This window comes from Alosa alosa, chromosome 12, assembly GCF_017589495.1.
Source record: "Alosa alosa isolate M-15738 ecotype Scorff River chromosome 12, AALO_Geno_1.1, whole genome shotgun sequence".
NCBI classification, from domain to species: domain Eukaryota; kingdom Metazoa; phylum Chordata; class Actinopteri; order Clupeiformes; family Clupeidae; genus Alosa; species Alosa alosa.
Window position 1 is genome coordinate 35,205,278 of NC_063200.1, and position 22,877 is coordinate 35,228,154.

A 22,877-nucleotide genomic window follows, 5' to 3' on the forward strand; every position below is an offset into this window, starting at 1 on the left:
CTGATACGAGGCCTGAAGTTAACATCTGAATTTACTGGTGTTGAGGTAATTGCAGTTCTTGTATTACGCTTTTTTGTTTTTGGTCTGGCACCTTGCCTGTGCCAAGGCTCTGTACTCACATTTCCCTTTGTGAGGTCGATGCATTCATCTGCTCTATTAGCAGTGATATTAGACTGCTGGGTTACATTCTCTGCATTTCCAGTAGTTGCTGTACTCACTTCATGAGATGCCTCTCGTAGTTCATCTGTCGTTGGTGGAAGGGCATGCATCTTTGATTCCAAAGTAGAAATTCTCTGTTCTAGCTCAGTACATTTTCGGCATGATCTCCTGGGTCTCTGGCCGGAGGAGCGCATTTTATTTTAATCCAACTTCAAGGTGAATTGCCGTTCAGTTTTTGTTCATTGACTTGGCTGGCTCATTTAAAGTAAAAAACTAACCACTAAAGTTTCAGATTTAAATGTACTGGTTTCACTGTCTTTGCTAAACTAGCTTGTAAATAAAATAAAAGAATGAAAAAGAGTGGAAATTGCTAAAAGGATAGGTGAAGCAGGAGACGCAGGAGCAGTGTGAAATGCGTCCTACTCGCTTGAGTAGGAGGAGGACGCATTTCAGGAGGTATATACAGGAACATAGTTACCTAGTTCAAATAACGGTTCGTACTTCTCCTTGGGACAAGCACTTTTAAGTCTTGGTAAACACTTTTCCATTTACATCGGGATTTTGCAAACATTCAGAGTCAATAAAATGAGCCGACAAAACGAAATTGACAAGCAGCTGTAAGTAAGCATGCTAAACTTGACATCCAAACAGTGTTCTAACATTAGCTTTGAGATACTGCTTGATTGCATAACTTAACTTAGTTTAGTCTCCTCAATGTACCATGTTGTGATAAGACCTTAGCAGAGTTAACTTTAATGCAGCAGTTTTGAATAAATTTGCACAGCATGGTCACGATGCTAAGCGGATTTAATAGCAATTTAGCCTGTTCTATGCAGTGCTTCTATGTGGCAACAACAATCATGAATATTTTGTTAAATGTACATGCAGAGGAGGAGCAGCGGGGTGGTTACGAGAGAGAGCGGGCGGGCGAGGAAAGGCTGCGTGAGTAAGCGCAGCTCAATGAAAGGATTTTTTTCAGAGCCCGTTTACCCTTATTAGACATTCTCTGATTTTATCTTATCTTTAATTTAAATAGTACAACATAGAACATCAATGTGTGGTGGCCGGTTTCGATTTCGTGGCGCCCAGCCACAGATTAGTCAACGTATGGGAAACACTGAAGGTGTAAAATTAAAAATATTTAGCAGCACACGTTATGCTTGACGATTCAACGTGCATATTTTGCGTCGACGTCATCGATTACGTTGACGCGTTGTCCCAGCCCTAGTAACGACCCCAACACTGGTATTGGAGGAGGCCTAAACATCTCATAGAAAAGATTGCCTGGGTTGTTTTGTTTCGATATTAGTTATATTTTAAAACGGCCAGTCATTGTAGCCTACCACTTGGGGAATAGGCATTTAAAAGGGAGACCGATTATGGAGTGATATGACTCAGACATCGGGCAATGGCAGCGGGATGTTCAGAACGCAAGAGCTAAACCTCTACAAGCTCAATAACATCCACAGCAAAAAAAGAAGGTAAGAAAAATAGTTGGGAAGTCAGTAGTAATATATGTTCTTACCTTAACTTTCACGAGTTGAGTCATGCCTCTCCTGTGTCGGTACGTGAACTCAAACGCTCTGGTGTGCAGCGCGAATGTGTTAGCATGTTGCTATGCTAGCGGGCTCAGACATAGCCATAGAGAGAGGAAGATGGCAGCAATCAAAAACATCCACGTTTTCCCTACTTAAATACAGTTGCACGAGTAGTTGATAAAAATGTGTAAGGTCACACAACATGAAACGTGACGATTTTCCAAGTGAATAAACAGGAGAACTACAATGTGTGGCGCAATATCACTTGGGAGTACTTCGACCTAGCGTAGTAATATTAATTAACACCTAATTGTAGATCCTATCCACCACAGAGTTTAGAATCCATGCTTGATCGACCCCTCAGCCTCCCCCTCCCCTCTGAGCGAGAGAGAGAGGCACACACACACTAGAGATGCGCGGATGGGCTATTATTTCAACCGTAACTGCATAGCAAAACTTATCATCCTTCCGCACCAACGTTTTTTGACCAATTTTCAAAACCGCACCTGCCCGCCATCCGCTGGTTCAATTGTTACAGAGAAAATCATAGGTAATGCACTCCACTGCCAAGGCCTCTATTAATTAGAACCTTTTAATCATTGTTAATCAATGAATACTTATGCACCCTGTATTTTAATGAAGAACATTTATTTATTTACGATACATTATTCATTCACAAAGAAAATTGGTGTCCTTAAAGGTTGGATTTTTCCTCATTTTTTTAAATTAAGGATTAAAGGATAATTCCGGTGTGATTTTGACCTAAAGTGTCTTGAAACATGATACCGAGTGTGAACGTATGTCTCATAGCTCACCTCCGCTTGTCCCCTGCACTCTGGGGGACTCGCACTTTGAAAAAGCACTGGTAGTTTATTTACAAGACAATTTATACAGACAGTACCTTCAGTGGAAATGCATGGATTCAGTTGCTTCCAGTAGCAGCAACTGGAATCCATGCATTTCCACAGAATTATTTTTGGAATCTGACCCCTTATCATACTTGTTCGTTCGTACTTGTCGCTTGACTTATCGTGATGGTGTCGAACGGTAAAATTCCTTAAGGTACTGTCTGTATAAATCGTCTTGTAAATAATCTACCAGTGCTTTTTCAAAGTTCTCCATGTCTCGTTTTAAATGTCAAGGCCCTCGGAAGTCTACCAATGAAGTATGGAGCTACTTTGAGCCTCGTAAATGGTGTAAAACAGTGATTTATTTGCATGGCTAGGCCGATGCCCGAGACACACTGTTGGTAGCATTGGCTAACTAGCGGCAGATTTCTGAGTGCAGGGGACAAGCCGAGGTGAGCTATGAGACATACGTTCACACTCGGTATCATGTTTCAACACACTTTAGGTCAATATCACACCGGAATTCTCCTTTAAGATTCATTTCCAAAAGATTAGATTTTATTCCTCTTTTAGTCAACTTTAGCATGGGGCTGAAGACTTTTTATAGGAACTGTAAATGGGCAAAACAGCTTTTTTGTAGGCGAACTTCAGAGGTCTATACAAATAAGATTGAATCCGTTTGAATAGGATCAGATGGGTAAAAACTGAAATTCAAAGTCAATTAATTTCATACCCCAATATATTAAAGTAACTAAATTTGGCTAAGAAAGGTTTCGCCCGTGAAAATCTCTGTGGTGTTGAGGTTTTAAATGTGTTTTGAGCAGGTATTAAGGTATTGAATTTCACTTCAGGATTTCTGTATACCCTAATCTAAATGCCATTTTGTGTCCTCTAGAGCCAGAAGACCTTAACGGAGAAAACAAAAAGGATACAATATGAGACTCTGAAAGACCACAGCAAGATGACCATGAGGGAACTTATTTACTATCTGCCAAAAACCAACCCAATGAAGTATGACTGTTCTTCCACTCATTATAAATAGCTGGACAAATGTAATGATTTTATGTGTTTTTCATGATTTTTAATCAGCAGGCATGCCCTTTATTTTTTATTTACGTATTATTGATCTTGTGTTCTCTTAGATCATATCAGGAAAAGGACCAGCACAGCAATGAAACCACCCTTTCTTCACCAGATCCTTCTGAAGTGTATGTAAAATTAAGTAAAATGGGTACACTGTTCAAAAGTTGGGAATAAGGTTTAATGTATTGTTGTTTTTATTTTTCGAAAGAAATGCATTTTCTTAGTGATGTTCTGAATTAATATTTCAGTTGTAAACTATTGATTTTGAAGATAGATAGATAGATAGATAGATAGATAGATAGATGGATACAATAGACAGACAGATTACTTTATTCATTCCCAAAGTAAAATTATGGTGTTACAGCAGCAATTAATAATATAAACATATCACACACATACAAACAAGTCAAAAATAAATACAATTAGGATATGACCTATCTTTACAATTGACTGTAAACTGTGCGTTGTCTCTCAATCAACATCAATCAACGATTCAAACTAACAAGCTGTGCCCATGAATAGGGATGTCCCGATCCAGCTTTTTGCACTTCCAATCCGATATCGAAATTGTAGCTTTTAGCATCGGCCGATACCGGTCGATCCAAGCATGTATTAAAGATTAAAGATATTTACTTATTTTGTTGTTATACTCATGTTGAAAAGGGTTTTACTCTTAAGAACAACTATGGCCAACTTAATTAGGTTAGTTTGAATAATCCACAGTGGTTGATAATGAGAAGCTGACCTGTTTATTCTTAACAGGGTTAAATAAACACAAAATACTAGTCAATTAACCATACAAACTGAATTGGCATCAGTGCTCTGCTCTTGAACAAGAGTGTAAACCAAGGCTTAAAAAGCCATCAGTGCAAACAATATTGTAAACTGTATAAAAAAAGCAAAACACACAGAAAAGCTGAGTATAAAATAAATAGTCAATTAACCACACAAACTGAATTGGCATCAGTGCTCTGCTCAAGAGTGTAAACCAAGGCTTAAAAAAGCCATCAGTGTAAACAATATTGTAAACAATCTAAAATTATATATAAAAGCAACACACACAAAACCTGAGTAGAAAATAGTCAAATTACCCCACACACACTGAATTGGCTATAACAACCTAAATAACTGTCACGCCTTCTACAGTATTGCTATCTCTTTCACATTTTACTGCTCCATCTCCATACTCCCTTCAATTTCTACTGTTTGCCCTGGCTGCAGTCTGAGCATGATGGGGAGATTATTCTTCTATTCACAAAGGTGATCATTTCAACATGCTCAGGTGTCAGCCTGCTCCTGTGCTCATCAATGATAAGTGAGACTGTTGCGTTTTAAAAGTGAAACTGATGCCACAACTGGTCTGGGTTTGCTGAAGTAACCTAGGCTACAGGCTGCATTTATTAGGCTACAGAAAATCAAGCAACAGCACGTAGGCCTATCTACACTATTTAGAGACAGGAGCTTAAGTTTACCGCGACAACAGCTGTCACTAATTCACATCGTCGTAGGCTGCGCCGATGAACAGACTAAACGGTAAAAAAAGTTATGATCGCCTATACTGGAAGCTTCTAACCTTTTGGATGTGTAGAGTTGTAGGCCTAGGTGTGGGGGAAAAGCTGAAAATAAACCTGGAATGGATTACCTACATCGGTGCGCTGGAAAACACGGACCGGAGTTTTGAAAACAAACTGGATCGGGACATCCCTACCCATGAAGGCTACAGCAATGAACCCTGCAAGGCACATGAAACATTAATGTTGCACATAGGCAAAGATCAATAGTTTGTGATCACATTTACAATACATGTTAAATGCATTTCTTTCAAGGCATGGAATGGTCATTCGCGTACTGCGAATTCTTGCTCTTAACCTTGTTTTCTGCTGTCATGATTTGTCTTCCTTGCCTTTTCATGTAGGCTAATGTTGCAATCTCCCATTTCACAGAATCCTTGTTAGCGTGAACTAGCAACCACCATCAGTAGCCCACTAAAACAAGCTAAGGCTACTGATTTGTTGTTTTATTCTTCTGGCAACGCTGCTACTTAAATGTGAAAAACACATAAGGCAGTGGAGTATGTCAGTTTTTGACCTCAGTATCAATATGGCAGCCAACATGACAGAAACTGAGATCGGCTTCCCCGCTCTACATATATATAAAGGACTCATTCTAAGCTTGTGAGAATACCTTGATTTGTTGCTTATGGTTATCAATATTGAATCAACCAATCTCAAAGAAAAGCTTTCTACTCTGAATTTTGATTGGCTATGTTGTGGTCAGGCTTGTGAAAAGCATATTTTTTTGTGAGGTGTATTTTGTCGTCAATAACAACCGCAGTGCCGGAGATTTGTCACCAAATGGGTTAAGTCACTAGTTTGCAGGTTCATGTACTTAATCATTTGTTTAATCAAGTGTTGTTGTGAAAGTTTGAATAAACTTCTCTTTTCTATATGCAGCTCAGAGGAGATACCAGCACAGTTGGAACAGCAGATTCAATCGCAACATCATGTGGAAGAACAGGAACAGACCCATGAGGAAGATTTGTCAGAATCTGAGCCCAACGAACCGCTGCTGGTACCCCAGGTGAAGGTAGCAGAGGATGGTTCACTGATCATCGATGAGGAGAGGTCAGAATTTACCTCAGTCACACAAAGCCTCCACTTTTATTTTGTTTTACATCCATTTTACTGTTTACATGGCAGAAGACTTTATTTTAATCAACACTTTATTTTTATCAACATCATCAGGCCATTTTTTAAAAGTAAATGTTCCAGTCAATGATCTAGGCAGCACATTTTCTTCTTCTCTCCTTCATTTTACAGTCTAATGGTTAAGGACTAGAACGGTTCGGGGTCATATGGAATCGATTAATCTGCGCTATTTTTTTTATTTAATCAGTTATTTCTTCTCAAATTAATGAATCGAAATTAAGTTATTTTGACAGCCCTAATTAAAACCAAATTTAGTACATGGACTCATGACCCCATTAGGAGGACACTCAAGAAATTTGGTGACCTTTGACCTCTAGGGGTCACTGCAATTAGCAAAATGCATTTTGGCTTTTTACTTTTGACGTGTTTGGAATCAAAACTTACTAGTAGTGTATTTTAATACTGTTCAGACTGAGCCTTAGAGCCAAACCAGCATTTGCCCAACACAGCCAATCGAAATTCAGCAGAATCTGAATCCCATCATAGAGCCATCCCAAACCGAATCTTGGATTCAGTGCACCCCTACTTGTGGGTCAGATGTTCAAATGTAGATGTTGCAACAATTAAATTCATGAGGGTATGATTTGAAAGCAAAACACAAAAATCGGCTAATTTGGAAGTCCTGACCTTGATTACTGTCTGACTCCTCTGTCTCCTTGTAGTTTGACAGTAGAAGTACTTCGTAACAAGGGACCAAACCTTTCTGAAGACCGAGACCCTATATTTGAGCGTGGCTCAACAACTACATACTCCAGTTTTCGTAAGGGCAGCTACACTAAGCCCTGGTCAAGTCAAGGTGAGTGGATTTAACCAACATTTTAGCAAAATTACATTAAATGGAGGCATTTTAGCTAAAGCTAAAAGTTTGCATTAGCAACAAAATGGTTTATAGCCTTTATAGCATAGGGCATGTAGACACGCCAAAATAAATCCATTTTGAAACCAAAAATATAGGTAATTTATGAGATTAATTGCATTTTAAAAACAATATTTCTTTGTAAAACGCCAAAAGTTGATCATACCGTTTTCAAATTTAAGGATGTATTACTATAAATATATATTTAACCAAACACCACCATGTTATCTTGTCAGATGATTAGATATACTCTTTTTTTAACAAAACATCCCATGTTTCGGTTTTGACAGCACATGTTCGGTAGTGACGGTAGTGTTTCGGTAGTGACTATTACATCAGACTGCCAGTATTTTGTGTTGATAAAAATGACATAAGTCACAAATGTTGCACATAATGCTGCTAGTCTGACATTTCCCAGGTTGCCAAATTGGGTATGATATGCACCCTACATATAGCCAACACAATGACTTACTTTCAATTTCAATCCTGTTGTCATAAAACCTGGCAACCCAAAACTCGTTTTTTAAAAGCTAAATGTCAGCAGGTATGCCATAACCAATCAGAAGAAAAACAATGAGTGCCATCTCCCATTCCCTAAAAGGAAGTAGGCCTACTGCATGTACCATGGCACAGTACCACCATACGGATGAGCAAACACATTTCTGCAGAAGGGATCTGCTGAAGGCTTACACTTTTTTTTACTCTTTAAATCAACAATTACCCCTACTAGGTACTCACACAAATGTGAAAGTATGTATGGAACTATTGTTGGAATGCTTGAAACCAGGCGACACCAGTTTGCCTCGTCCATAGCCAGCCTAAACTCTGACCCACTCGGTCAGACAGCCCAAGTAGTTAAGCAAATCTGCAGTTCAGTTTTTGTTTTTTAAATGTAAGACAAGGTTTTTCCCAAATTTCAACAATGAAAACAAAACGAGGGTGGAGGGGTGGTCCACTGTGTAGGAATCCTGGACCATGACCCAGATCAGGAGTGAGGTTTAGGGGGCTTTAGGAGTGTAACGGTAGGTGTGCAGTATGTTGGTAAACCTCCCTGCAGACGCCTATAGAGTAGTGTTGCAGCCTGGGCTTTTGCTCTGCTATTGCTAGGATCCTCGACTCCTCCTGATCCGAGGTGCTGCTGTTTGCGGGTTTGAGTACGGACGAGTTACAGGCTGAGCCACGTGGTTCAACACAACACAGATTACACAGGCAAACCAGCGTCCCCAGGTGTGTGGAGTATGTATGTGTCTGTGTGCTGTCTACGCTCATGCACTTTGCTTCCCAACACCCCGATAACATTCCAATGAATGTTAAAAATGCTAAGGACATTCATCCAAGCACACCAGCACAGACTTTGAATTGCGTTGCCAGGGACTTGTTGCTTGGGTCAGTGGTTCTTAAACGTTTTGACTGGTGACCCCCAAAAAACATTGGCCAAGCCTCGAGACCCCCTTCTCTCCAGCCAATGAAAGTTGGTTTCATTTTGGAAAATGTTGCAAGACTGGCATTGGAGGCAGAGGCAGAAACGGTATGCTATGTCAACATCAAAACCAAGCCTTTGATAATCTGATTTATTGTTTTCCAAAGAATAAGCACTCATCCAATGTATAACTGGCAGTTCTGTGGCAAGAAAAGGCTGCATCACTGGTAAGCTTACGCACAGAATCTTTGAAGTTATCGTTGCAATAGGCGCAAATAGAGATTTGAGTTTGCGTAAACAAAGCATCCACATTCGGAGGAACATTATGGAAACACTGTGAATTGTAACCCTACATCTAGGACTACTGAATATCCCAGTTTTTAAACATGTTGGTCTGAAAACCTTCTGCAAATAATTTCGCGACCCCTCCCAAATTTTTGTCAACCCCCCTGGGGGTCCCGACCCCCAGTGCAAGAAACACTGGCTTAGCAGGCTGTTAGACTCCTGACAGTGCACCATCAAAATAACGAAATAATGCCCATTTAACTTTAGATCACATTCCTTGGTCAGTGGTGTTATAATTTTCTGTGGCGTCAAAATAGCAATTTCTGATCATATGCCTGACCACACCTGTTTTTTTCATCGATACACCCGTGGGTGTGCAAGGTCTGGCGGAATAATGATAAAATGCGCTGACCTAAAACTAGAAAAACAATTGTGTCGCGACTGGTTCCTCAATGCACTGAGTGTAAGAGAGGGCCCTCAGTCTTCCTAACTAATGCTTCTGCAAAAATATGCAGTTGAACAATGATTTCTTTCACTTTCCTTTCTTAAATATTCTTGGTACTTCACTATTTGTCTATATTTTATCAGTCTTTCTGCTCCATGTTTTCTTTTATGTTTAGACATGTTGGCATTTTGTTTCTATATTCATGGGTGTCATCAGGTCTCTTTCCACAGGTGTATACAATCAATAACCTAGATTATGAATGCAGACTGCATGGTGCTTGACTAATACACCTGTGGAAAGGAATCTGATGAAACCCATGAATAGCACTAGCTTAATCATTGAAACAAAATTTTTATTTTAGGTTGTAGGCATAGTCTTAAATATCCTAAAATGCATTTTATTTATATAAATGTGCAATTGGAAATATCACTGATTTACCAAAATATAGGACCTATAGTTCCATTTAGTCACTACCGAAACAATCTTCAAAAGATTGTAAAAAAGTCACTTGCGCACAATGTAGTCTTTATCAACATCGTGTAAATCTGGACTTGCAGATATTGCTCCGAGCAAATAGGAGGTCACCGCCTCATTATGAGGCAAGATTAGTCTGTGAAAACAAAATGTACAGTTATGATCGGTATCTATCTTATGGTATAAGTATCTATTTCCTTATACCGCAGAATGAAAGCATATTCTTTAAATCTTACCCTTGCTCCGGTTCGTAGCGCCTGCAATTTGTCTCGGAGTTGTGAAGACGGCATGCTTCCTGTAAATGACGAGACAAAAAAATACACTTTAATAAAGCTGGTTCTGCTCACTTGTTCTTTTGCAAGGCTACTAGGCTACTCTTAGCTTTGGTTTTAGGCTAGGGTAGGCTACTTTTAGCTTAGCTAGCAGTCATCGAACATATTCTTACCACAAGCTTGGGATTGTACACCCGTCTTCTCTTCTTAAAGTTTGTCTCTCCCGCACAGTTTTTCGACTCCAGTGCAGCCAACCGGCCTCTATGGACAGCAACCTGGAGTTTACCTAATTGCTCTAATGACTTGCAGACAGCTCCGAGCAAAGAGGTGGTCACAACCCCATTAAGAGGCAAAGTTAGTCTGTGAAAACAAAATGTACAGTTAAGATCGGTATCTATCAACGTAGCCTATCTATTTCCTTATAGCCTACAGCAGAATGAAAGCATAGTATTCTTTAAATCTTACCATTGCTCCGGTAGCGCCTATGTGTCTCCGAGTGAACCCTGCTAGGCTACGGCTGGCTACCGCGGCTTTGATTTCCTGACAGCAGATGTCCATTCTCCTGGCGAGACAAGTAACCACTCATCTGGCACTAGATCCAACGCTCTCCATTCTTCCAAGCAAAAAGGGAAGTGCTTGTTTAAAGGTCCCCTCTTCTAGAAGGAATGAGCGCCGATGATCGCGGGCGCGTTGTTTATGATTCACATCCACATACATCCAAGTAACGTGAAGTAGTAGCCTAATGAAACTGTAGGCTAGCCTTTCTGTTCTGCTAAATCCAAGTATAGCTCGCTGCAGCCTGTGGGAAGGCGAGGCTTGGAGATGCTCCTCTCTGAATTTGCTGCCGCACACTGACTGTTGTTTATCCTATCAGCTGTTCTGGTGGAAGCGTGACCATAGTACAACCACTGCTCACTAGAGGAAGTGTCTCCCCTGCTGGTGTGGGGGCGTAACGGTTGGACTTTGGACTATTGAAGTGACCCTGCTGTGGCGTATAGACTGAGAATGTTTTGGACTGTGTAAATAGTCTACTACCAGGGAAATAGCCAATATGTATGTATGTATGTATGTATGTATGTTTTCATTCAACAAAAATATATGCAGTTTTGCATATATTTTTGTTGAATGAAGACAGTGATGAAGACAATCATTTATTTGCCTCTGAAATTCTCATTGTGTTGGTGCGAAGGGAAAATCTGACTCTAAACTCTATCGACTGTTTTAAGTCAGGTTACATTATTGGAGCTTGCAGGGAACAGACATGTCATACCCAGCATCATTTCTGCCTGTTGAGTGTATTACTGGGAGTTGTGTGGTTAACACATCCACTGTTTAAGCAAGACCAAAGGCCACAGTCATGCCAGCATGCACAGTTCACTCCCCCTGCTACCCTGATGCTCACAGCATTTTCATTTACATGTTAAAGCCTCCCCTAGAATTAGGAGGAGGGGGGTCATGGGCGGACGACTGCCAAGCAAGGCCCACATCAATTTCTGACAATTCATGGCAGTTTTCGGCATTGCGTGCAAACTGCTGCGAACAGCCATTAAACTGAACTTCCACGACAATCTACAGTGCTGAATACTGACGGAAATCCCACTTTTCATGCAGTGACTGTCATGAACACATGACATTGTCATGACACGTGAAACCTAGCCTCTAACCCTAATCCTAACCATAACTCTAAACCTAAACCTAACCCTAACTTGTTATGACAAAAACCGAATGTCACTTGTTTATGACATGTTCATGACCGTGTCATGTCACTCTTATGTCGATACTGTCATGTAAAGTGTAACCCTTTTGTGTTCCAGTAGCGTCAAATCAGTGGGCGTGTTCAGCCAGATCTGCACAGCGAGAAGTGTGCTAATGCAAACAAAGATTTAGCTCAAAACTCCTCCGTTTAACATAATTTTGCCCCCAAACGAAGGTTTGAACTAGCTATCATCCATTAATAGGTTGTTTTTACACCGGATCTTTCCTTTAAATCCATGTATTATCCTGTTGTGTAGGTAGCACAAATATTTATTTTAACTTTTAGTCTTTCCATTGGCGATTCCTGATATGCTTCAGCTTGTTAAACTAAAATATCTTTGACCCCAATCGAACCGGCTGCCAAAAATTTTCACAGGTGTTCATCATTTTGTCCGTTTAACCCTTTCGTGCCCGTGCCGAACATTCCATTTTTTTGTGCTGAATGACCTCACACAAAAAAACCTTATTTCTTGAGTATATTACATACCATCAATGGGATATACATATCATTGTAATCAGAAGGATTAGTTCTATGAAATGATGTAAAATACATGTAGTAATGTTGATATAGTAATGAACAGTCTTTGAAATCCTCTCCAAATGTATATCCAAAATTTAATTTAATTGTTAAATGAAAACAACTGACATCAAAAGCAAACGAGAATATTACAAACCGTTCAGAGTAATGCAGCTAGCTAAAGTTTACATGCCGGTACACTAACGTGAGCCCCGTTATGCCATAATGATGACGCTAATGAAAAGCATATTACTGTCAAATAACATGATTTTAGGACTATAAATTAAGATTAACCATAACTACAACCGATTTAAAATATATCTTACCTCAGTTTATCCAGCTGTATGGGTATCAGTCGATGTAATCTCCCAAGGTGTACAGACGGCATCCGCAGCTGTCTACATCAAATAAAGCGACTGAAGTGACATTATTTTTCACAACTCATCTTCAAGTATCCAAAGAAATTCAAAGAAATCATCAAATTGAAGCCTATGTTGTCAGCATTATGGGGAAGATTTCAGAAATAAAATCAGTCAATGGACAGCTGAGATATAAGACGATTGGTCATCGTTAAAGTTTTAACGAAATTAGAAAGCTTGTAAGGGTTAATCTTCAGACAGCTTCAGAAAAGCATTAAATTATTAGACTTTTAATATGTGAAACTTGCCATGGTAACTCTGGACACTGCTTGGTCCCTCTCATTGCTGCTTGCAGCCATGTTTGTTTCTGAGTTTGTTGTAAATGATAGCATATGTAGCACATATTTTTTTTTTTTTTTGCCCGCAAACGTACAAACAGTGATTACTCCAGACAGACCTTAATGTAGTATTTGCAATATTGACATTTATCCTCTCCCAAGTAACTTTCCTAACCTTTACTTTTTGAGTACAGTGTCAGGTTGATCTTGATGTATTTTTAAGATTGTAATAAATAGATTTTGAAAATTCAATTCAATTCCTCTCCCAAGTTGACATGGGATTTGAGCTGGAAATGCAGATGTATGATGTGTTGACTGAGAAATCTGTATACATGGACGTATTACTGATTTAAATACTTTTATTATAAGTCCACATTAAAATAAATGTGTTAGAAAGAAAAGGGTGTCTGATGTCTTAAATCATGGAATCATTTTATTCCATCTGGTCACCTAATCATCCCTCAGTGTAATTGGCTGAATGATTCCCTCTCTCTCCACCCCAAGCTTAGCCTGGCTCCACCCTCCTACGTACTTCCGCTCAATTTTCATTTCCCTTCAGTACGTCGTCTGGGTCTGCGGTATATTCGCGGGTTTTCTCCTGCAAAAATCTGCAGGTCCAATCAGCGAACAGAGGGAGTAGCTGAGAACGATGACGTTGAGGTTGTGCGCTAGTTTGAGCCAGACATACGTCATGACCAAACGTTAGCGATTGATTATGGCAGATCCAGAGTGGCTCTGGACAGATCCAATAGTTTCAAACTTCAACAGAGTACTCCCCTTCAAGGAAGTTAACGCTTGGCAATGGAAAGTGGCTTCATTATGAAATGTACGAGAGTCTGGAAGGACCAGGCTACCCCAAACTGGTTTGTGGTTAGCTTTCTCGTGCAAAATGGTTGCAATGCATCACCCATTGGGTGGGTGCTACACATTAGTGGCGGTTGAAGTGAGGTCCCCGCTTAACTGTAAAGAGATTTCGTCACCATGATTAAGAGCAATCAATGTAATGTGGTGTTATTGTTTTATTACTGGCTTTACTTTCAGCTGTATACATTATGATGACATGATGTGTGCTCTTTTTTGTATGTATTTTCCAGAGACCGATATGTTCTTCCTGGCCATTAGTATGGTAGGCACAGACTTTTCAATGATTGGCTCGATGTTTCCACACAGAGCTCGCTCTGAGATTAAGGTATGATCTCATATTTTGGTCATAGGTTGCTTTATTTTTTAGTTGGTGTTTATTTTTAATAGGCTGAGTATTGATGTTTGAGCTTGGTGTTATTGGAAAATCATATGTTAATTGAATTTTTAACTTTCTAGAACAAATTCAAGAAAGAAGAGCGTGCCAATGCCTGGAGGATAGACAAAGCCTTCCGTATGACTTTCCTGCAATATATTGTTTGCCAATTACATAACAATATTTTATTTTATGCAATATCATTTGTTGTTGTACAGTTATATTATTGTGTATTTGTTTAAACCTTGATCTATGTGTCATTGAAATTCTAAAAAAACATATCACATGAGGGGCTGCCGTGGCCTACTAGTTAGCGCTTCAGACTTGAAGCCGGAGGGTTGCTGGTTCGAACCCCGACCAGTAGGAATGGCTGAAGTGCCCTTGAGCAAGGCACCTAACCCCTCACTGCTCCCCGAGCGCTGCTGTTGTAGCAGGCAGCTCACTGCGCCAGGATTGGTCTGTGCTTCACCTCACTGTGTGTTCACTGTGTGCTGAATGTGTTTCACTTAGGGCTTTCAGATATAACCTCCGGAGTATATGCGGAGGTTTGTCAAACGGAGGTCCTACCCTTCGGATGATTCAGATATGATGCTAACCTTTTTGTTTACAATTCACAATTCCCATTCTGCCCCCTCTTGTGTGTGTGGCAATAGCATGGTCTAGCCAGCTACATTAATTGAATTTCCCACAAGAAGCAAACTTGTAATAGGCGAATCGTTCACCTAGCATAGCTATGCAGCATAGACGTAGCGAGTCGCTACCGAGAAAATCAGCAATGCAACTTTGGCGGCATAACAAATCTCATGAGAATCGTGACTCGATACCTTGTCAGTAGATATAGCTGTTTGGAGAAGAGAAGTTAATCCTTCACCACCACAACAAAAGCATTTCCATTGTTATGTGTACATGGGGGACAATTCACAAGAAGTTTGCTATTTACAGTAAAATATAAATATATCGTGACTCTAGAAGGAGCTCTAGAGTTGCCAAAAATACCTAAACGTGCATAGTGTACCTTTTAATGCATAACCTGGGTCAAAAGTGACCCGGATAAGATAAAATATCTTTGTGGTAAATTAACATCATCCAGTATACCATGAATTCATCAATCATGTTTTTGACCATCGCATATCTCTATTTTAATTTTTCCGTTCTTTCTCTCATTCGTCCTATCGCTACCCAATTAATGTGCAACATGCAAACATTAAATTTATTTCATCAGTCAATGTTCCAGATATAAATGCAATATCAAACACTTTTTTTCATTACTTCATCCAGTTTTCAAAAACTACTAAAGCTACTACTAAAACCACTAAAGTTTACTAAAAAGAGTAATAAAAAATCATCTTTTGAAAATTGATCTTAAGGCCCAAATTAAAAAAATGAGAAATTCCAACCCACCAATTTTTTTTTTGTGAATGAATAATGCATCGTAAATAAATAAACATTCGTCCTAAAAAAAAAAATACAGGTGCTCATAAGTATACCCCTATGTTAAATTCCCATAGAGGCAGGCAGATTTTTATTTTAAAAGGCTAGTTATTTCATGGATCCGGGATACTATGCAATCCTGATAAAGTTCCCTTTGGAATTAAAATAGACCCACATAATCACATACCCTTCACCATACCTAGAGATTGGCATGGTATTATTTCAGTTAGCCTATTAGCTGGTTTGATTTGCAAATTTGTTGATTGATTTGCGCATTTATTTGTATATGAATCATTCCAAAAATTGTACATTATTGAATTTTGTATATTAATCATTCATAAATAGGCTACATAGCAGTCAATCTGCATAGGCTAATATGTGTTGGGCTGTTTGTCTCATGATGGTCTGTCCAGTGGAATAACTTCTTCATGATTGACCATAATGAGACAAAGTCTACACACAAGCCTACTTATGTGTATGTCAAGTGCTAACATTATTTCTTATAGAGATAACCAAAGTATCTAGCCTATATTTTCTACCGTCGAAAAACATCACTGTGTTTGTGCTAAAGAAATAGTTGAAACATTAAATATGCATCGAGTTGTTTGGGGACAACATTTTAGAAAAAGGCAATATTTTGATTTATTACGAAACTAGAAGTGTCACTTCTTCCATTCCATAAGCTAACATTATGCATAGGCTACACAGTTTTATTTACCTTCCTCCCAACTCAGGATCACTTTCTTCTTGGAATCCCTGACCTAAACCAAATTCTTCTGCCCTGGAAGGATTGATAGTTATATAAGTATATATACTCCTTTTTGATCCCGTGAGGGAAATTTGGTCTCTGCATTTATCCCAATCCGTGAAATTAGTGAAACACACTCAGCACACAGTGAACACAGTGAGGTGAAGCACACACTAATCCCGGCGCAGTGAGCTGGACTGCAAATACTTATTACCCCTGTATTTTAAGGAAGAACATTTATTTATTTATTTATTTATTTATTTATTTATTTATTTACGATACATTCTTCATTCACTAAAATTGGTGTTTTTAAAGGTTGGATTTTTACTATTTTTTTTTAATTTAGGCATTAAGATCAATTTCTAACAGATTTTTTTATATTCCTCTTTTTTAGTCAACTTTAGCATGGGTTCAAATACTTATTCTCCCCACTGTATATCCCTGAAAGGACACACTTTCAAGAGCATATTTTCTGGAAAGCAATAATCATGTGCAACTTACAGTTTATAAGTGATGATAGGATCAAATTCTGGATAAAACAGACATTGAGTGAAATGTCTAACAAATATTTTTGAGTTTAAAAAGTAGGCCATTATGTGTTTCCAGGGCTGATATACATTTTAGAAGTTTTCCATGATGCATGGTAAATAGTGTTTTTTTTTAATTTTTTTTATTCAGACAATCATGTGAGGGCACAATGGATAGCAATGCAGCCATTTAAACTGGAGACCTAGGGCTTTGCATAGTTTTTCTAAATTGGTTTGAACAAAAGCAGCTGTTTAGCTAGACCATATAAATTATAGATGACTCACTTTAGATAGGTTGATTGCATAACAACTTACAAACTGATAAGAAAGATGTAATAAGTATATTAATAACCCATCTCACCCTCTTACAGCATTCATTACGAGCTTTCTAAGTGATAAATTCTTTAAAGGCACAGTTTTTTGTTGACCTTAACAAAATGTTTCAGTTATTATTTTTGCGAGGTTTCATTCTTTAGCATTCAGTTTCTTTTTTTGTATTCTTGTGTTAGGAGAGAAACGCCGCTTGGATCTGGATTTTTTCACAGAACTGCTTGAAAAGATCTTGGCTGATGAAGAAAGAAGGAAAACAAATAAAGTAAAACCTTCTATGGGAGCCAGAGTGCAGCAGAGGAAAGACAAGAAAAAAAACAGAGGTAATATTGCAAAGTTGTCATTTGAGCCTACAGTGTATTTAAAAATAAAATGTTTTTGATCTAGTCCATTGTCATCAAATGTCCTTTCATATCTTTCTCCATCAGTGAGAAAGCCCTTAAAGGCTGCCTCGGATACGGAAGGTTCTGCAGAGGAAAATTCAATTGGTGATTTTACAGAGGGAGAAAAAGAAAATGAGCACAATGTCAATGAACATGGAACAAGTGATGGCAAAAACAGCAGAAACAGTAGAGAGGGAGGTGATTGTTATCCAATGACGGATAGACAGACACTCGACACAGGCATGACAAAACCTATGTGTGTCTTGTAATAACAATGTGAATTTAAAAAAAAATGCTATTGCCTAATATTGATTGATTTATTTTTTATAAATAATTGATAAGTTAAGCAAACATTGCACCTTTCATTTTGTCTTAGAATACAATGAGGCAGCTACTGGCAGATTAGCTGCTGATGAGAACTCACACAGTGATGGGTAAGATGCTTGGATTTTGGTGGGGCACAATAAATTGACATAAGTGATGGATAATATAAATCTTATTTTTTAATAAGGACTGAGATTGTGTCAATGTTTATGAATGACAGAAGGGACTCCGAGATGAGGCACACTTCCCTGGTGTGTGACCTCCAGCAGAGAACACACCCTAAACTTCCACTGAGAGCCTTAGGGAAGGCTGGACAAAATGCCCCAATTGGAGATTGTGCCACTGAGGAGACTGAGGGAGTCTCTTCACAGATGACCAGGAGATCTGAGGTAAAAGCAAATCCTTTGAACCGAAAGTCACTGGGAGCAAGTTGTATTTGCACACCAAATGAAATGCAAAATTAAAGCTTGGTAATGGCAGGAAGACACACAGGTGCAAATGCATAAAAACTAGGGCTGTGAAATTATTATTTTTTTTATCACGATTAATCGCAGAATTTCTGTAGTTAAGCGCGATTTAGTGTTGTCACGATACCAAAATTATTGTTTTGATACCGATACCAGGTCAAGAATTGCGATTTCGATACTTCTTTGATACTTTTTAAAAATGTACATGTATTTGATTTGGGGGCCCCCACCCACGTCATCAGTAATATTGAATATAGTGTGATCACCACACCAGTGGCCATCCTAGATTCTGCTTGACTCTCCATACACACATAAACGGAAAATTATGGCTTATGTCATATGTTTCTATTTGATATATTTTGGAATTCATCTAAAGTTATTTTGTTAATAAAATATAGTATTTTATAATCTGCATAAAAATGAATATGAATTGAATATGAATATGAATATGAATTTTTAAGTGTTACACTTAGGCATATCTTTAATGTGGTGTGTAGGGCTAATTGAGTACACATTGTTTGTTTTTAGGTGTAATTGAGTGCCTGTCACTTTAAGAAATACGTGAGTTAATTATAGCCTTCAGCCTCACGGTTTTAGGCTAGTGAGTAATAGTTGTGCATAGTGCGTAAGGATATGTGGATGCAATTTATTATGTTTTCTATGTCATTAGATAAAATAAATGTTCAAAAAACTAACAAGTCAAAGAAAATCTTTCTGGGATCATAGAAGAGCTAAGTGTCTTGCAATGTTCATTAATGATTTTAGTAACCACTCCACGAATGAGATGAGACCTGAGCTAGCGGGATAGTTAGCCAGGAGCTCTCTCCAGATGTAAAAGTTTGCCATGGTTGCGTAGCCTATTTCTAAATGACATTAAACCCAATAGTAGGCCTAAATTACCTAAATCCCATAGCCTAGGTAGGTTAGCAACACAAACTTGAGATGCAAGTGAGCAAATCAACTTGATATTAGCCTATTATTATGTGTTACAACAGCATTTAAACTAGCAGCAATGTCTCGCTGTTTATGGCACGACAGCTGCGCATACGTGTGTGTGAGGAGAAATGACTCTAAAAGCATGCCTTGCACACACGCACGTTACTTCAAAAGACGGTCATTCTTAAAAGTATCGATACTAATAAAATATTAGGTATTGTGACATTTTTCATTTCATGGTATTGCGATACTTTTGTAGTATCAGTGCACTGTGCAACACTAGCGCGATTAATCACATATTTTATCACATGATTAAAATTCTTTTACATTTCTAAACATTACAGAAGTCCACATTAACAGTGTAAAGACATTTTTACCTGTGTATCTTGATTGGGAATCAAATGAAAGCAGAGAGAGTTACTTTATTAACTTAACTTTAAGACATTTGATTATTTCAAATAAAATTTCAAAAGATATGCAGCGGGCCTGAAACAACACATTGTATTCTTCAGAAATATAACTGATATAAACTGAAATAAATGCTACAGCAGAAGTGCATGCACAAAATATATACACATAAAGGGCATAACAAACAAAAAATACCCCATATAGCCTATATTCATTCTTTCTGGAGTTCAGTTGAAAATAAGGAACTTTTCATTTTGAGATATGCAAAATTGCATGTGCAAAATGTACATTTCAATGAAGTGCTAACAGAAATAGCCTAGTCCATTAATGTTCCATCAATGTAACAGTGTAGCAATAAGGTTTCCATAATTTGAGGATGTAGGCCTACGATAGTCTGTTTCCTAAACATTCCTCGTAACATGCCCGTTATCCAGACATGCATGAAAACATTTGAAAAAAAAAAAAAAAAACTCAGCCATAGGTTATTTTGAGAATGATGACTTTCTCCACATTGCATTCTCCACATTTCTAGCTAAATTTTCATGTACCACATCAGCATTTTTGTTAAGTCAGTCTTTTGTAAATTGCTTTACAATTACCATCGGGCCCTCCTTGGCAGCCTTTGTCATGCCCAGCTCGCCTAAGCTTGTCGTCATTCACTCCTTCATCTTCATTAACATTCCCGGTAGAATTCTCAATCTTTTTGCCCTCTGTGTCCAGTTACATAGTCTGTCTGTTCTTTGTCTTTGATTTTGTGAAATAAATTTCTAAATAAATGCGACTTATAGTCCGGTGTGAATTATTCATTTTTTGACTGATGCGTCTTAAGCCTATTTTATACTTCTGCGTCGAATCGACGCCATACCCCCGCAGACCCCTCTGCATCGCCTCGGACCCCTCCGCCGTAGCTTGACGTGCACCTCCAAAAAATTGTAACTTTGCGTCGAAGCGACGCAGACAGCAAGGACTGTGATTAGTCAACTCGTCCTACAGTGGGTCCCAGTTAAGTTTGGACGGGTTCCTTCATGAATCACACACTCCATTTTCTCAGCAGAAATGGCACAAACTGCAGTTGACACAAACAACCACAAGGTGTCACTTGGGAGTTCTGCCACTACTATTTTTGACGCGACTTGACTTAACTGCTTCCATGACTCAGTGAGCCATTACATATATGATACAATAGCGTGAGTTTATATATCTTATACCCTATTTGTCACGGTTACTTATAGATTTGATAGTGTAACGATAAGCGCATGAGACTTTCAGCGGGGCACGGGAACTTAAATTGATCACGGTAGTTTAAGCTTACACTTAAACAGACAAAACATTCTAATATGAAAATGTAGATGCAATTGTTGTAAAATGGTGCAGCTCCTTTAAGAAAGCTCCGTGCGCAGGGATGGAAAGAGAGAAAGCGAGAGGGGATGTGTGTTAGAACTTCGTGTGGAACTGCGTGTGGAAAAAGTAGACGTGCTGTTGAGACTATAGCGAGTCATATTCAAAATAATGCAAAAAAATAAATCCGCAGATAAAACCAATTATCCTCATTCATTGCAACTGCAGCATGCCTGCTTGCCGACGTTCAAACGAAAAAGATATCAAAGCACCATTTGCGTTTGAATGTAGCACGATTTTTTGTTTTTTAAACAGCTGGACAAATGATTTAGCTAATTGATTATAGCCTGCACACCAGCAATTGTTGAACATTTACCTGTACAAGACAGTAGCCCAGCCTAACAAGCATGTTGCATGTTGTAGGCCTACTGTAGAAATATCACTTAAATTGCAACCGCAACATGCCTGCTTGCCGACGTTCAAAAGACAACGAAAAAGATATAAAAGCAACAAGAGGGTTGAGTCTGAATGACACGGAGTTCAGACTCATATTGCTCTTCATAACCATCTATAAAAAAGGTGTTTTTTTCTTTTTTTCTTTTTGAGCAAGTCCGAATCCCAGGACATAACGCACTGGACCTTATAATAGGCTCGAGATATAATTCCAAAGGGGGCAGATAGGGGCCTACTGCACTTAAAACTTAAAAAGATTGAACGAAGCTTCCCAAAATTTGAAATTGCGATCAGTGACTGGCATCGGGTGAAGCTTTTCGAAGTTGAACAGGCTATTAAAAACTATTTGCGCACCTCAATGTCACAGGAGAGACTGGGCTCTCCCTTCTATGAATTGAAAAATACGTTATGCTACCTGCAAACTGGCCTATAATTTCATTGCTGAGTTTGCGGCAAAGCAAGACAATGTTTTTTCAGAGTCAGGATATGGCGAGTCAGTGTCATTTATTTGTCCAATGTTCAGTGGTGGAATGTAACGAAGTACAAATACTTCGTTACTGTACTTAAGTAAATTTTCCACGTATTTGTACTTTACTTAAGTAGAATTTATAGTGCATACTTTTGACTTTTACTTCGTTACATTTTACAGCAATTATCTGTACTTTTTACTCCGCTACATTTCTACAACACCATCGTTCCTTTTTACGATACATTTTATGATCAGTTTTTTTTCTCTATGTCAAACACGTTTGTTTTACCAGGGGGCGGGGTTGCTACCAAAGATTCTGGAGCTCTACGTGCCCAGCTTCTAAATCTTTGAAACATAAGCTTCTAGTCTAGACCAGGCAAAGCGTGAGCTTGTAGCCATCTGCACTCGGTAGGCTATATTCACTAGACCCATGGCTACTGGACATGCAACTGTGTTCTGTGCCTTCTGTCTGTTATCTGCAGCGTTAGGGCCTCCTCTCCGATGAGATTGCTACCTACGGATCAGCGAAGTTACAGGCTATGCCCCTGCTTCTGTCACACGTCTGATCATTTGCGGCACAAATTAATGGTAGACTACTGTATTATAGAACCACTGGCCGAAAAAAAACATAACAATTTCCAGATTAGGAAATCTTTATTAATTGTGTGTGATCAAATAAAGAGGCATAGCCTACACTTGGGGGTAGTAATGTGAGCGCTCATTCAATGTCTCTGTGCGTCTGCTAAGTGAAACTGAACCTAATCATAAA

General features: G+C 38.7%; 1 protein-coding gene across 2 annotated transcripts in view; it reads left to right on the top strand.

Moving 5' to 3' along the window:
- The window catches only part of LOC125304164 (transcription factor TFIIIB component B'' homolog), a 102,444-nt gene that overhangs the window by 28,580 nt on the left and 50,987 nt on the right, over nt 1-22,877 (top strand). Inside the window, exons 4-13 of one of the 2 annotated variants that reach the window (XM_048258231.1) lie at nt 3,441-3,556; nt 3,688-3,753; nt 6,082-6,252; nt 6,999-7,132; nt 14,152-14,246; nt 14,378-14,432; nt 17,510-17,653; nt 17,759-17,953; nt 18,090-18,147; nt 18,258-18,426. In XM_048258231.1, coding sequence (XP_048114188.1) covers nt 3,441-3,556; nt 3,688-3,753; nt 6,082-6,252; nt 6,999-7,132; nt 14,152-14,246; nt 14,378-14,432; nt 17,510-17,653; nt 17,759-17,953; nt 18,090-18,147; nt 18,258-18,426 — 1,203 coding nt within the window. The remainder of the gene's footprint in view (nt 1-3,440; nt 3,557-3,687; nt 3,754-6,081; nt 6,253-6,998; nt 7,133-14,151; nt 14,247-14,377; nt 14,433-17,509; nt 17,654-17,758; nt 17,954-18,089; nt 18,148-18,257; nt 18,427-22,877) is intronic. The other variant, XM_048258232.1, reaches the window with a different exon arrangement.